This window comes from Hylobates moloch, unplaced genomic scaffold (assembly GCF_009828535.3).
Source record: "Hylobates moloch isolate HMO894 unplaced genomic scaffold, HMol_V3 SCAFFOLD_22, whole genome shotgun sequence".
Classification (NCBI taxonomy): Eukaryota; Metazoa; Chordata; class Mammalia; order Primates; family Hylobatidae; genus Hylobates; species Hylobates moloch.
Genome location: NW_026652297.1, coordinates 33,119,545 through 33,136,210, shown reverse-complemented (window position 1 = coordinate 33,136,210; position 16,666 = coordinate 33,119,545). Strand labels below are relative to the sequence as shown.

Genomic DNA, 16,666 nt, shown 5'->3' with positions numbered 1-16,666 from the left:
TTATTTCTTGATTATATGCTAAATAAGGGGTGGATTATTCATGCCTCCCCATTTTAGACCATGTAGGATGATTTTCTGACGTTGCCGTGGCATTTGTAAACTGTCATGGCGCTAATGGGAGTGTAGCAGTGAGGATGACCAGAGGTCATTCCTGTCTCCATCTTGGTTTTGCTAGGTTTTGGCTGGTTTTTTATTGCAACCTGTTTTATCATTAAGGTCTTTATGACCTGTATCTCGTGCTGACCTCCTATCTCATCCTGTGACTTAGAATGCCTTAACCGTCTAGGAATGCAGCCCAGTAGGTTTCAGCCTCATTTTACCCAGCTCCTGTTCAAGATGGAGTTGCTCTGGTTCAAACAGCTCTGACAGAAAGTTCCCCTATCATTTAGACAGGTTCATGGAGGAAGATTTCAGGAGGACCTAGAGAAGCCAGTGAGCAGGACAAACTTAGGGGAGCACCTTCTAAAGGCAAAGATGAAAGTGACATACCCCCAAACCCTGACCCCCAAATCTAGCAGGTTACCTGAGACCTGAACACTTGAAGATTCCTCGCTCCTATTATCAGGAAAGAGGCTTTGTTAAATGGAAAGGGCAGGAAGAGAGAAGATAATGGGAGAATAAAAGAGGCCACATGGCCAGGGGGCAGTGGCTCATACCTGTCATCCCAGCACTTTGGGAGGCTGAGATGGGACAATAATTGAGGCCAGGAGTTTGAGACTAGCCTGGGCAACACAGCAAAATCCCATCTCTACTATAAAACATTTTTTAATTAGCTGGGCATGGCAGGGGCATACACACCTGTAGTTCCAGCTACTCTGGAGGCTGAGGTGAGAGGATCACTTGAGCCTGGGAGTTTGAAGCTGTAGTGAGCCATGATCTCACCACTGCACTCCAGCCTGGGTGACAGAGTGAGACCCTACCTAAAAAAAAAAAAAAAAAAGTACAAGTAATATTCCTTAGTCTATCTCTCTGGGGATGTGGCTGTCAGATCACTGACAACAGCCTCCCTTTTTGCCTGTCATTACTTAGAGCCTTCAGATGGGAGTGCTCTCTCCAAAAACAGAACCATACTTGGGGAAACGGTTTCACATCTTCCACATGTTGTGGTGAGCTTGTCCTGTTTCCTATTATTCTATGGGTTTGAGGTTTCAAAGCCTGCCCCCTTGAAAGTGTACCTGATTTGCTCTTCTGCTTTTGATTCTAAAGCAGACCCCAAGTGCTGCCTTAGTCAGAACCACTTAGTTTAACCACTTTTTGGGGTGAATGGTTGATGAAAGATGGGCTGGGCGAGGTGGCTCACACCTGTAATCCCAGCACTTTGGGAGGCTGAGGCAGGCGGATCACCTGAGGTCAGGAGTTTGAGACCAGCCTGGCCAACATGGTGAAACTCCATCTCTACTAAAAATACAAAAATTAGCCGAGTGTGGTGGCAGGCACCTGTAATCTTAGCTACTTGGGAGGCTGGGGCAAGAGAATCACTTGAACCCAGGAGGCGGAGGTTACAGTGACTTAAGATTGCATCATTGTGCCCCAGCCAGGGTAACAGAGCAAGACTTTGTCTCAAAAAAAAGAAAAAAGATTAGACCTGATTGCTAATCCTTTACAGTTTTGAAGGCTCCTTATGAAAATTATGTAAATGTCAAGACACTCCCATTACAATTAGTTATGAGAACAAGATTCCATATAAAACAAAGCAATTAAAAATATAAACTCCGGCCAGGCACAGTGGCTCACGCCTGTAATCCCAACACTTTGGGAGGCCGAGGAGGGCAGATCGCGAAGTCAGGAGATGGAGACCAGCCTGGCCAACATGGTGAAACCCCGTCTCTACTAAAAATACAAAAATTAGGCATGGTGGTGTGTGCCTGTAATCCCAGCTACTTGGGAGGCTAAGGCAGGAGAATCGCTTTAACCCAGGAGGCAGAGGTTGCAGTGAGCCGAGATCGCACCACTGCACTCCAGCCTGGGCGACAGAGCAAGACTGTCTCAAAAAAAAAAAAAAAAAAATATATATATATATACACACACACACACACACACACACATATATATATATATACTGTGGAGTTTATATACATATGTAAATAATATATATATTTACATATATATAAATTATATATGTAAATATATATGTAAATATATGTAATATATATGTAAATAATATATAACATATATAAATTATATATAAATAATATATATTTACATATATATAAATTATATATATCTATAAACTCCACAGTAGTCAGACACCATCTTCATTAAACTTCAAAGATTTTCAACCTTGTATAAAGACATACAATATATATTTTTTTTTAATTTTTTTTTTTTTTTGAGACGGAGTTTTGCTCTTGTTGCCCAGGCTGGAGTGCAATGGCACGATCTCGGCTCACTGCAGCCTCCGCCTCCCGGGTTCAAGCGATTCTCCTGCCTCAGCTTCCTGAGTAGCTGGGACTATGGGCACCTGCCACCACGCTCGGCTAATTTTTGTATTTTTAGTAGAGACGGGATTTCGCCATGTTGGCCAGTCTAGTCTCAAACTCCTGACCTCAGGTTATCCACCCACCTTGGCCTCCCAAAGTGCTAGGATTATAGGCATGAGCCACTGCGCCCAGCCCTATATTTTTAATTTTAACAGTAGATCCATGTAATTCTTAGGGAAGGAAGGAGCTGTCTTCTTGAGGGAGAGACTTTGCTAAACTCATAGAGAGGGAGGAGGCCTTGAGAGCGAGGATGTCAGCAGACTAGGACTTCAGAGGCAGGGAAAACCTGCTGGGCTAGAGATTAGAGGAAGAATTTGTTGTTTCTGCTCCTGGAAGGGAAGAGGAGGAGGAGAGGGAGTAGGGAGGAAAGAGGTAGGAGGAGGAGGGGGAGAGAAGCCAAGATTAGGTAGGGGAGAGAGGCGGGAACAGTATTAGATACCACCTGTTCCAATTAAAGCTATTTGCCGTTACTGGGATGTAAATACCTCCCTCCATCTCTGCAGTAAATTCTACTCCATTTACACATGGAAGCAAGATCTTAGAAGTCTAGAAAGCTAAGAAAATGAACACTCCTTAGGACAATTCACAGAAAACAAGGAGATGGGCTTTGAACTTCTGAGGCTCTGGAATTGGGCTAAGAGGACCCTAGCTGACATCTTGTTTCTTTTCTTTGTTTTTTCCTTTATCAAGTATAAATACAAATACCTCTTGTCTAGCACTGAACTTTTACTTGGGAGTTAGATGTCCTCACTTTCTTTCTTTCTTTTTTTTTTTTTTTTTGGAGACAGAGTCTGGCTCTGTCCCCCAGGCTGGAGTGCAGTGGCACCATCTCGGCTCACTGCAAGTTCCGCCTCCCGGGATCACGCCATTCTCCTGCCTCAGGCTCCCGAGTAGCTGGGACTACAGGCGCCCGCCACCATGCCCTGCTAATTTTTTTGTATTTTTAATAGAGACAGGGTTTCACTATGTTGGCCAGGATGGTCTCGAACTCCTGACCTCGTGATCCGCCCACCTCGGCCTCCCAAAGTGCTAGGATTATAGGCTTGAGCCACCGCGCCCGGCCAGATGTCCTCACTTTCTAGTTCAGCCATGGATTTCAAAAAGCCTGCCGTTTCAGAGCATTCACTTAAATACAAGTAACAAAAGTCTTTAATTGCCTGCTTACCCTAATTGCCTTAGATTAGACCTTATCTTTTCCTGTGCTCTGCTAATTCCAGCCTCTGAAATTACCTTCTTCACCTCTTTCCAGGGATAACTTTACTCTTAGTGTCCTGATTTTTAAAAGTGCTTCTTCAAGCTTTCTCACCTTTTTTCCTTCACTCAAAAGAGGGGGGAAAAAAAAAGACACACACACACACACACACACACACACACACACACACACACACACAGAGGAATATACTCTAAAGTGATTCCTGGATCATATTGTGGAATGAACAATGGTTTAAGAATCAGGAAACCCCAGTTCTAGTTTCAACTCTACCGCTAATGAGTAGTCACTCAAATTCCCAGAGTCTTTGTTTCCTCATTTATAAAATGAGAGTTTGGTGGGTCCAGTGGCTGGGTAATCCCAAGGACGCAGGAGGCCGAGGTGGAAGGATGGCTTGAGGCCAGGAGTTTGAGACCAGCCTGGGCAACATAGTGAGACCCTGTCTCTGCAAAAAAATAAAATAATTAGCCAGGTGTGGTGTTGCATGCCTGTAGTCCCAGCCACTTGGAAGGCTGACGTAGGAGGATCACTTGAACCCAGGAGGTTAAGGGGGCAGTGAGCCATGATTGTGCCACTGCATTCCAGCCTGGGCGACAGAGCACTTAAATAAATAATAATAATAGTAATAAAATGAGAGTTTGCTATGGGGCCCCATGGGTTTCTAGGCATTCACACCCCTTTCTCCCCTGATGCCTGAAGAACACAGCTGTAATTAAAATGACTTTATGTAGAATACAAAAAAAAAATCCATTACATTTGTGAATCCTAATTTTAAACCAACATAAACTAATTTATGTTTCCAATCTTTTTCTTTGAACTTTAGGAAGTATAATGAACCAAAACAGAAGAATTTATAAAACAGAGTTTCCGTAGAAGGTTCCTTGCAGGCAATATTTAATATACTTCTTATCAAATTCTGATGCACTCCTCAGGTGTTTGGGGTTTTTTAAATTTAATTTTTTTTTTTTTTTGAGACAGGGTCTCACTCTGTCACTCAGGCTGGAGTGCAGTGGCGTGAGCACAGCTCACTGCAGCCTCAACAACTCCCAGAGCTCAGGGGATCCTCCCACCTCAGCCTTCCAGGTAGCCGGGACCTGTGCACCACCAAGTCTGGCTAATTGTGTTTTTTGGGGGTATTTTTTGTAGAGACAGGGTCTCGCTATTTTGCCTGGGCTGGTCCCAAACTCCTGGCCTCAAGTGATCCTCCTGCCTCAGCTTCCCAAAGTGCTGGGATTACAGGCATGAGCCACTGTGCACGGCCGGGTGTTCATTTTATAACAATGTCTGTTTGGTTTGAATGTGCAGAACCAAAAATATCCACCGGAGAGATTTTTAACTATTTAATTCAAGCAATGAAATTCCTGGGAATTCCATTTGGAAGGAAGAATAACAAAGAATATGGGCTTTTCAGTCAGACAGACCTGGATTCTTGTGCTAAACAGTATGACTTCAGATAAGTTACTTAACCTCTCTAAGCCTCAGTTTCTTCATCTGTAAAATGGGAATAATGACACCTACCTAAATCCCCGGTATACTATATTAAGCATGTAATACATGTTCGTGCTCTCATTCGATATTATGTTATTTTTCTATTTTCTTTTCTTTTCTTTTCTTTTTTTTTAAGACAGGGTCTCACTCTATTGCCCAGGCTGGAGTGCAGTGGGGCCATCTCACTGCAACCTCTGCCTCCTGGGTTCAGATGATTCTCTTGCCTCAGCCTCCCAAGTAGCTTGGATTACAGGCACTTGCCACCACGTCCGGCTGATTTTTGTATTTTTAGTAGAGATGGGGTTTCACCATATTGGCCAGTCCGGTCTCAAACTCCTGACCTCAAGAAGTCCATTTGCCTCAGCCTCCCAAAGTGCTAGGATTACAGGCATAAGCCACCACGCCTGGCCTATTTTGCTTTCTAAGGACACAGATTGGGATGCAGATAGCCTAGGTTCAATGCCCATTGTACCACTATTTTAGTAGTCTGGTGATTTTGGCCAAGTTGTATAACCTCTCTGAGCCTCTTTTTCCTCATGTGTAAAATGGAGTTAGTAACAAGACTAACTAATGTCACTGAATTGGGAGGAGGACGTAAAGCATTAGCACAGTACCTAGCTCAAAGCTAGTGGTGGTCATAGTAGTAGTAACAGCAGTAAAAATCATACTAAGCCATCACCTGACCCCACAAGGAAAGACGAGAGAAATCTGATGGTGAGCTGTGGCTGAGAGACAGGTGGAGGAGGGACCTGCCAGGCAGCCAGAAGGCATTGGCGGGAGGCCCTGGCCCATGGAACAGGAGTCTCCTTTTCGCTTTTTCCTTGACCTTCCCCATTTCTCTTCTTCTTCCCCCTTTGTCTTTTCTATTCCTTATAGTCCGTTTCATTTCTTTTCTTTTCTTTCTTTATTTTTTTTAGACAGAGTCTCACTCTGTTGCCCAGGCCGGATGCAAGCTTGGCTCACTGCAGCCTCTGCCTCCCAGGTTCAAGTAATTCTCATGCCTCAGCCTCCCGAGTAGCTGGGATTACAGGTGTGTACCACCACGCCTGGCTAATTTTTGTATTTTTAGTAGAGATGGGGTTTCTCCATGTTGTCCAGGCTGGTCTCAAGCTATCTGCCTGCTTCAGTCTCCCAAAGTGCTGGGAGCCACTGCACCTGGCCCTTATAGTCAGTTTCCACTGTGTAAGAAACAGTGGCATCAATAGCTGTGTGGAATATGAGCCATATATTTTCAGCTCCTGCATGGCCTCCGTATAGTCTTGTGCCTATGTGTGGACTCCTCATCATTGTGGTGTTTCTTGTTTTTTCTTTTTCTTTTTTTAGAGACAGAGTCTCACTCTGTTGCCCATTCTGGAATGGAGCAGTGCAATCAGAGCTCACCGAAGCCTTGACCTCCTGGGCTCAAGTGATCTTCCTGCCTTAGCCTCCCACTTGAGTAGCTAGGACTACAGATGCACACCACCACACCTGGTTAATTTTTCAATTTTTTTGTAGAGACAGGGTCTCACTATGTTGCCCAGGCTGTTCTTGAACTCCTGGCCTCAAGCAGTCCTCCCACCTTGGCCTCCCCGAGCACTGGGATGACAGGTGTGGGTCACAGTGCCTAGCCAGTGTTTTGTTTCTTACTCCATGCTCCTAGACTGAAGAATGCATGTGTGTTGAACTCAGTGCCATGGATTATGTGCTATGTGCACTCCACAGCCTAAGAACTACAATCTTGGTTGTTGTTAATTTTTGATACCTAAAAGATGAAAAAGCCTCCCTGGGAAGAATCCTGGGGGCAAAATCAACTCTCAGGTGAGCCCGCTACTTGGAGTCTTTGCATTTCTCCTTTGCCTGGAAGAGAGCCGAGTTTACTTGTTCTGTCTTGTTGCCTCTTGTTTCATTAGGCTATCCATAATAAATTACTATGGCATTTCCAATGGAAATGATTCTACCTGCTCTTGTTCATTTAGCATTTAGACCAATGCCAAATGGCTAATTGTTTTTATTTTAACACAAAATATTTGACACAAATTAACTTCTATTCAGGACCTAGCAGAAGAGAACTGTGTTTGTGATTTATATAATATTATTAGTTATATACGTATTTGTTATAACATGTTTTAGTCACTGTTACCATTGGGGTTTAATATATATGTATGTAGGCTAGATGCAGTGGCTCATGCCTGTAATCCCAGCACTTTGGGAGGCTGAGGCAGGGGGATCACTTGAGTCCAGGAGTTTGAGATGAGCCTGGGCAACATAGTGAGACCCCACCAATCTCTACAAAAATGAAAGTTAGCTAGGTATGGTGGTGCACACCTGCGGTCCCAGCTACTGGGGAGGCTCAGGTGGGAGGATTGCTTGAGCCTGAGAGGTCGAGGCTGCAGTGAGCTATGATTGCACTACTGCACTTCAGCTTGGGTGACAGTGAGACCCTGTCTTAAAAATATATATATAACATAAAATAAGATATATGTATGTAGCGTGTGTGTGTATGTGTGTTTCATAATATGGTATTTCACCACAAACTATGCTGGAAGCCAATTTTCTAAGACACAGGTGTTTTGAAATATGGGTTCACAATGATTACTAACAACCAACCACTGAGACCTTATGGCCTTTGAATGTTTGTACCACATCCCTACCTATTTCACCTACTTGGAAGGCTGAAAGATGTAGTCACATAGTCTTGGATTTGAATTTCAAAACCCTGGCTCGAGTTGCTTAGCCTTCCTCTGCAGCTAAAAATATTACCCCAAGGTTACTTAAAAGATAAACACAAAGCCAGGCCTGTGGATTCTTTAAAACTGCGTTGGTTATTTCTTTCTAACACCTTGCCTCTATTTCCACCAGCAGCATAAGCAGGGAGTTAAAGGGAATGTTTTGCTCATAGGCGTTGACCAAAGCAGGGGCCCTCTGGAAGGTGTCCAGACAGGACTGAGCAGCTTTCTGGGCTCCTGAGCAGACAGGAGACAGCAGGGGTCCTTCTCCAGAATTCCTAGATGGAAAGTCCTTGAAGCAACTCCATCCTGAGGATTAAGCATCCTATAACCGGATGCAGCTGGGACTGGGACTAGCATCGGCCTCTTAGGCCTTCTTCTTAGAAGAAGGCCCCCCAGGGAGGACCTCCTCAGCCATCTCCTCTGCACTCTGAGCCTTCGTCTCTACCCATGACCTCAGCCCCCAACCTGTGCTTTAGGCAATTTACAGGGGTGAGTTTAAACTGTGCTTGCACTGCTAAAACCAGCAACTTTTGATTTTATGTTTTTCAAACACAATAATCCATATTTATATACAATATTACCACATCACTCTGATAACAGCAGGAGGCAGCCAAATGCCTGGACAGATAGGGGTGGGTCCCTGGTGAAATCCCACCGCCAACCTATAGACAAGCCACGCTACGAGTCAAATCCACAGACCAATTGAGAATCTGTCTTCCCATTTGGTGTGCTTTCCCCTGATTGATCCCCACCCTTCACCTATTTTACATGTACCTACCCTTTCCTAATCGGTTTTCTACACCGTTGTGCCCACCTTGGAATGGTGTCTTTTGTTTTAACCTTTTCTGTATACTCACAAACCAATCAGCATGCACTCCCCATTCTGAGTCCATAAAAAGCCCTGACCCAGCCACATGGGGAGAGAGAAACCACCCAACTGTGGGGGTGGGGAACTTCCTTACCCCTCTGCATCCCCTCTTTGCTGAAAGCTGTTCTGTCCTCAATAAAATTATCTGCCTTCAGGCCAGGCACGGTGGCTCATGCCTATAATCCCAGCACTTTGGGAGGCCGAGGTGGGCAGATCACCTGAGGTTAGGAGTTCAAGACCAGCCTGGCCAACATGGTGAAACCCCATCTCTACTAAAAATACAAAAAAAATAGCTGGGTGTGGTGGCAGACGCCTGTAATCCCAGCTACTCGGGAGGCTGAGGCAGGAGAATTGCTCGGGAGGCTGAGGCAGGAGAATCACTTGAACCCGGGAGGCAGAGGTTGCAGTGAGCCAGGATCACACCATTGCACTCCAGCCTGGGCAACAAGAGTGAAACTCCGTCTCAAAAAAAAAAAAAAAAAAAATCTGCCCTCATCACCCTTCAGTTGTCAGCGTGACCTCATTCTTCTTGGATGCTGGGGAAGAGCTCAGGACCCACCGAGTGTGGGTACACAAAAAGGCTGTCACACTGGCCTTTTGCCCTCACCAGTGGAGGGCAGCTGCCCCACGTGACCGGGCCAGGGACCGACTGAGCTGCTAACATGCTGCCGTCTATTGGGCTATGGACAACGGAACTAAAAGAACTAATTAGCACACTGACGCCCCCTCTGGGGCTTCAGGGTCATGGGCACCCTTGTCTGGGAGCCACCACGTTCCCTTGAGGTAACATGCCTGGCCTGGCCTCAGGCCCTGCACGGAGCTTGCTCCTGTGTTGGCGCTTAGAGTGGCTGACTGGGTCCCGCACTCACTCACTCGCGTGCTCCCTCCTGCAAGGGGCTGAGCACAGCAGGCCGAGTAGACAGGGCGCCCCTGCTGCAAATCTGGCAAAGGGGCCGAGAAAAATCCTGCATCAACTCCTCAACTGGGAGTCATAATAAAACGTTGAGAGGGAGATTTTTTTAAAGGGAGGAGGTGAATCTTCTACAAAGTGAAGATTGTCACAAAAAGTTAAGATGTGGTAAGATTTTTTTTTTTGTTTTTTTTTTTTTGAGACGGAGTCTCGCTCTGTCACCCAGGCTGGAGTGCAGTGGCGCAATCTCGTCTCACTGCAAGCTCCGCCTCCCGGGTTCACGCCATTCTCGTGCCTCAGCCTCTCCGAGTAGCTGGAACTACAGGCGCCCGCCACCACGCCCGGCTAATTTTTTTTGTATTTTTAGTAGAGACGGGGTTTCACCGTGTTCTTGATCTTCTGACCTCGTGATCCGCCCGCCTCGGCCTCCCAAAGTGCTGGGATTACAAACGTGAGCCACCGCGCCCAGCCGTGGTAAGATTCTTTACCACTTCACAGGCTTGTTGTGAAGAAGAAATGAATTAATAAATGCATGTTAGCATAATGTCTGGCTGTTAGGTATTTGCAGTTATTATTGTCATTGGCATTCCTAGAAGAGGGACTGGCACAAAGCAGGTGCTGTCATTGTTGTTACTATATTTATCTATTTTCCATATTCATGCTTTACCTAATGTGTTCGCTTAAGTGATCCTTGGGTTGATCCAATGGTGTTGTTTACATCAGTGATTGTTTGCAGATGTCTGCAAATAACGTGAATGGAGAACAAATAAAAAAATCAATCAGGGGCCAGGTGCAGTGGCTCACACCTGTAATCCCAGCACTTTGGGAGGCCAAGGTGGGTGGATCACCTGAGGTCAGGAGTTCAAGACCAGCTTGGCCAACATGGCGAAACCCCATCTCTACAAAAATAGAAAAATTAGCTGGGCATGGTAGCAGGTGCCTGTAATCCCACCTACTCAGGAGGCAGAAGAATAGCTTGAGCCCAGGAGGCAGAGGTTGCAGTGAGCTGAGATCGTGCCACTGCACTCTAGCCTGGGCACCAGAGTGAGACTCTATCTCAAAAAAAAAAAAAAAAAAAAAATCAATCGGAGTGAAAAACACAGGTCTGTAGACAAGCTGGTATATACAGGCTGTTCCTGTTTCTACCTCTTCTTGGGCCTTAGCCTCCTGTGGGACCCTCGTCTTTCTTGGGCCCCTCACGCTCAGTAGCCTCTTGGCATTCTCACCCACTTCTCTGTGCCCAATAAAATGACATCCAGCCTGAAAATAGGAATTTTCTATCCCCATGCAAAGTCCACCTGCAACATTGTTTCAGCCATTGCCCTGAGATGAGAAAGAAGGAGGAAGCATTGGTATGTTTATCATTAATGAACAAGGATTTTACAGGCACTGAACTAGCCCTAGGGAGATAATCATAAGATAACAGCCCCTGCCCTCAAGAGCTTCCAGGCTACAGGGGAGAGTTTCCGGCCCAGGAAGGGAGAAGTTCCAGGAATCTTGGGCGGGCAGTTGTATTAAGGTTCATGCCTCTCCCCACTGGGACTGGAAACCTAGCAGGAAATGTCAGGTTGGAGGTACCTGTGGGACCACAAGTATACGAGTTCAGAAGAGGGCTGAATAGATGGGCCTGGAGCCCAGGGAACAGCAGGGCAACAGAAACACTGCCAGCCATGGAAGATTCAGGCACTGATTGGCCAGAAAGCAGGCCAAGAACAGAACCCTGGAGAATTCCAGTGTCAAACGCGTGGCCTTGCATTTCTCTTCTATTTCCTTCGCTTTAAAGACACAATAATGGCACATCAGGATATTGGGTAAATACCTCTAGAAAAAGAACAGAAAGCTCAACTGATGAGAAAAATATCTTTGAATTAGCTTATCCCATCCCTCTTCATAGGGACAGATGGAGGATTTGAAAATTCTTTTGTTGTTGTTGTGTTTTTTTTTTTTTTGGATGAAGTCTCACTCTGTCGCCCAGGCTGGAGTGCAGTGGTGCAATCTCGACTCACTGCAACCTCCGCCTCCCAAGTTCAAGTGATTCTCCCGTCTCAGCCTCCCCAGTAGCTGGGATTACAGGAGTGCACCACCACGCCCAGCTAATTTTTTTGGTATTTTTAGTAGAGATGGGGTTTCACCATGTTTGCCAGGCTGGTCTCGAATGCCTGACCTTAGGTGATCCGCCTGCCTTGGCCTCCCAAACTGCTGGGATTACAGGCGTGAGCCACCACGCCTGGCTGGAATATTCTTATGATGATGTTCCAGGGCAGCACTAGGAATGCTGATGGACGGCATGGCCGTTGGCAACGTCCACCTACCAGAAAGCAGACAGCTGCAGCAGAGGAGCCTGCACATTCGTAAAGGGTCATTCATGTTGGTGTCGTTTGTAAAAGCAAGACATTGAAAATGGCCCAAATATCTATCGATATGGTTCATCTGGATGTGAACTGCTCTACAGCCATTGAAAGACTAGGGAAGTTCTTCCTGTATTAATTTGGGTTTTTGTTGTTGTTGTTGTTGTTTTGTTTTGTTTTGTTTTGAGATGGAGTCTCACTCCGTTGCCCAGGCTGGAGTGCAGTGGTGCGATCTCGGCTCACTGCAACCTCCACCTCCCAGGTTCAAGCGATTCTCCTGCCTCAGCCTCCTGAGTAGCTGGGATTACAGGCACCTGCCACCACGCCCAGCTAATTTTTGTATTTTTAGTAGAGATGGGGTTTCACCATTTGGTCAGGCTGGTCTCAAACTCCTGACCTCAGGTGATCCGCCCACCTTGGCCTCCCAAAGTGCTGGGATTACACGTGTGAGCCACTGCGCCCGGCCTCGTGTATTGATTTGTAACAGTCACACACACACACACACACTCACACACACACACACTCACTCCATACATAGCCTCTCACATATATAGTGAGCAAACAGCAGTGGTGTTCACAGCGTGCTGCCAGTTGTGTGAAAAAGGAGAGGGGGACAGTACATTTGCGTTTTATGTCTATGTTTGCTCACCTACATATACAATATCACTGGAAGTAGACAAAACAAAACAGAAAAACAAAAACACAACCCTGGTAACTTTGAGAAAGGGAACTAGGAGGCTCGAGGATGAGGTGGGGGGAGATTTTTCACTGAATGCTTTTGTACCTTTTGAATATTGAACTATGTAGAAAAGTAACCTATTCAAAAAATAAACAAGCTTAATTATTTTCAAAGAGTGAGAAAAGCAAAAATAATCCCTGAGGAGCCATAGGAAAAATGCCCTTTAGGGAAGATTTTCAAGGAGAATAGAGGTGTCATGAAATGTGCCTTCCTGCATCTCGAGGTGCTCAGAAGTTAAACCATGTGAAACTAGGCCTCGGTCGTCCCGCTAAGATGCTTCTTGCTGTTAAGTCTATGTGCTTCGAAGACGGACCTTTCTGGGGGAAGAAGGTGGGGGTGGATTCACAGCCAGGGGAAAAGATCAGCAGGAAAGAAAAGGTTTGGGAGACCTCAACATTGGTACAGAAGAAACTTCTAGTTACTTCAACCAGATAGTCAGGTGCTATAGAGCAGGATCCAGAACTGTAAGATTTTTACCCTTTTATAAAACTTCCCCATGTTTTCTCCCTTAAATCTTGTCTTTTCTTTTGTAATAATGGACATGAAAGTCTCAAAATGAAGAGGGTCTGTGAGCTTGTGTTCCGGGACCACAAGGAATGGTGGCCGGAAGACCGTCTTCCCTCAGCCCATCTTGGAGGGAAGAGAAATGCCATAGTCTGGATGGGTGGTGACAGCTACCAAGAGGAGAGGAGAGCAGGGGAGGCCCTGGGGCCTGCCACGGTGAAAAGGGAGGGCTGTGAGGAGCCTGCCTGGACCTGTGAACTGCCTGGGGACTCAGGAGAAAGGGGTTTTGCAAATGCAGTGACAGATAAGCGTTGCACGGTAATAGGATTAAATTTGAAACTGTTACAGGTGAGATGTGACTAGCCCATTCTTGTATCATAGAGAGCTAGGCCTTTTCTTCATTTAATAGGTATTATTTTATTTTATTTATTTATATTTTTTGAGAGGGAGTTTCACTCTTGTTGCCCAGGCTGGAGTGCAATGGCGCGGTCTTGCTCACTGTCACCTCTGCCTCCCGGGTTCAAGAGATTCTCCTGCCTCAGTCTCCTGAGTAGCTGGGATTACAGGCACCCACCACCGTGCCCAGCTAATTTTTTTCATTTTTAGTAGAGACAGGGTTTCACCATGTTGGCCAGGCTGGTCTCAACTCCTGATCTCAGGTGATCCGCCCACCTCAGCCTCCCAAAGTGCTAGGATTACAGGCATGAGCCACTGCGCCTGGCCATTCAACAGGTATTATTTTTATCTTCATTGTTACTAAAAGAGCATAGAGGAACCTTCCTGCTTATTTTCTTACCTTATGCTGATCTTGAAACAGCAATGAAAATACTTCTGCTACAGGGACCTTAAACAACACCGAAAACTTCAAACGAGGGAAGATAATTTACTCCCATCTCTTACCCCTTTTCCTTTTTGATGCTAACAACTTGCTACTTTAACCCAAGTTTTGCCCACTATTTCCCAGAAAAATCAACAAACATGTCTGCACCTACTATAGGCAGACACCTGTCGATTCAATGAAGTGTAAGCTTCCAGCTTTGGCTGAGCACAGTGGGCCTGTAATCCCAGCACTTTGGGAAGCCAAAGCGGGAGGATTGCTTGAGCTCGGGAGTTCAGGACCAGCCTAGGCCACATAGGAAGACCCTCATCTCTAGAAAAAAAAAAAAAGTAAAAAAGTTAGCCAGGCATGGTGGTGCATACCTGTAGTCCCAGCTACTTGGGAGGCTGAGGTGGGAGGATTGCTTGAGCCCAGGAGGTCGAGGCTGCAGTGAGCTGTGATTGTGCCATTGCATTCCAGCCTGGGAGACCGATTGAGACCCTGTCTCAAAAATAAAATAAAATACAGATTTCAATTTTTCTTGCAGGGAGTTTGCAGTCTTATTGGGGGACAAAGAATTACACTTAGAAGTGAGTACTAATGCTTTAGAGCATACGTTCAACACGAAGCCAGAGAAGTTGATAATAAAGGCTTCAGGAATCCACCTGCTGGAAACTTCCTGTGGATGGAGACATGCAAGCTTCTTGCAGGAAGGCAGGCCTGGAAGGACAGGTTAGACTGTCGGGGAGGACTACAGAGAGCACTTCAGGCAGGTGTGGAGCTTCCTTGTGGAATGAGAGGGTGCATGTTAGCTGGAGGGGAGGACCAGGGAGCTGTCATCGGCGGTTGTCGTTGCTGAGTCAATGAAAGTCTAAAGTAGGATTTTCACAGCCTTACAGAAACCCTGTATATTGCAAACATACCCGCCACGGTGTTAAGAGAGATGTGACAAGGACTCTGATCTGACTCCTGTGACTTGCCAGCTTAGTATGGAGTAACGGGGGGGCATTGTGCTCAGGGGAGGCTACAGTATCTGTGTTCAACCCAATCCTCTTAGGTCTCTCCTTGCACAGTTGGAACCAAGATAAGGGCGAACTTTAAAGAGTGCCTCACTCTCCCTTCAAGCTCAGCTCGGATTATTTCTTTCTTTTCCTCTCTCCATTCTCTTCCCTTTCCTGCTCGCGGCCAGATGTCAAGGAGAAATCCCTTCCCGCTGTGAGTTTCGGTTGTGATGTCAACCTGTGACATTTGCCTTTTTAGAGAGATCATGTGCATGTATTGATTAATGGAGAGTGTAAATTATGGGAACGGGCTGGGCACGGTGGCTCACGCTGATAATCTCAGCACTTTGGGAGGTGGAGGCGAGAGGATCAAAGAATTCAAGACCAGCCTGGGCAACATAGGGAGAAATATCTATTTTTAAAAATATTTAAAATTAAAATATGGGAATGATGCCAATACTCTAATCTAAAAATCCCAAGTCTCCAGCCCCAGCTGTGACACTTTTTATTTAGCTGTGTGAACTTGGACTGTCACTCAAATTCCTCAGTTTCATTTATTTGCAAAATGAAACTTATTAATACTGTCCTCTCTACCGCATGTGACCTTGAGGTTCAGATGAAATAATGTTAGTGACAGCACTTTGGACGCTAAAGACTGTATTATTTGTAGCTCAGAGTGAAGATTGCATGGGGGCAGAGGGGAGTGAAATTGGGAAATCTCAACAAATCCCATCCAGCCCTATAATTTTGTAAAATTGTTTTATGTCATTAAAAATAAGTTTAACTAGATAGCTCCTTTGGTGTTTCAACAACTCTCGCTTTTATGATTCCTTTTTCCTTTCTAGATGTCCCTAAGTTCCAGCTCTCCCCTAAAAGTTCCAGCTCATCTCGCCTGGCCTCCCCCTGAGTCAGTGGGACTCCCAGCCACTGCCACCACAGCTGAAATTCTCATGCAGCGTCTTCACAGGCACCCTGGGCCCCAAGCATGACTCATCCAGGTTCCAGAGCCAAAGTGGACTGAACATGGAAAGACTTTTATTATAGAAATGACAAGATGCTTTGCACGGTGGAGAGCTGAATTCACTTGGCTCCCATTAGAAACTCTTTCAGCTTAAGTACTTATTGTGGTAGTGAGTCCTACAGTATTTCAGTAAAAAGGGATTCATGGCATAAATGCGGACAGATTTACGGATGTAGAAACATGATGATAGATATCATGAGGTTGGTGATGGGACATATGATGGCACCATTGGTAATATTGGGTGGGTGAGGCAGGTCCCAGAAGGATACAAGCTCACTCCCAAGGCTGCATGAGCAGTCGAATGGAGGGGCTGCTTACCGTGGTATCTTAGTTTGCTAGGGCTGCACCACAGACCGGGAGCCTTCAACAACAGGAATTTATTTCCTTGCAGTTCTGGAAGCTAGACTTCCAAGATCTGGCAGGGTTGGTTTCTCCTGAGGCCTCCCTGTGGGCTTGTAGATGCCGTCTTCTCCCTGCACCCTCATGTGGTCATCCCTCTGTATATGTCTGTGTCTTAATTTTTCCTTCTCCTTCTTTCTTTTTTTTTTTTTTTTCTTTTTTGAGATGGAGTT

The 16,666-nt window shown here is 45.7% G+C and overlaps 1 protein-coding gene across 8 annotated transcripts in view; it reads left to right on the top strand.

Annotated features, from left to right (window-relative positions):
• The window catches only part of FBXO16 (F-box protein 16), a 64,418-nt gene extending 48,171 nt beyond the window's left edge, over window positions 1-16,247 (top strand). For 4 of the 8 annotated variants that reach the window (XM_032143764.2, XM_058433474.1, XM_058433473.1 and 1 more), the window contains one exon: window positions 15,919-16,247. In XM_032143764.2, the coding sequence (XP_031999655.1) occupies window positions 15,919-16,062 (144 nt within the window). In that variant the 3' untranslated portion in view covers window positions 16,063-16,247. The other 4 variants (XM_032143769.2, XM_032143768.2, XM_058433477.1 and 1 more) reach the window with 3 other exon arrangements.
• The last annotated feature ends 419 nt before the right edge of the window (window positions 16,248-16,666 follow it).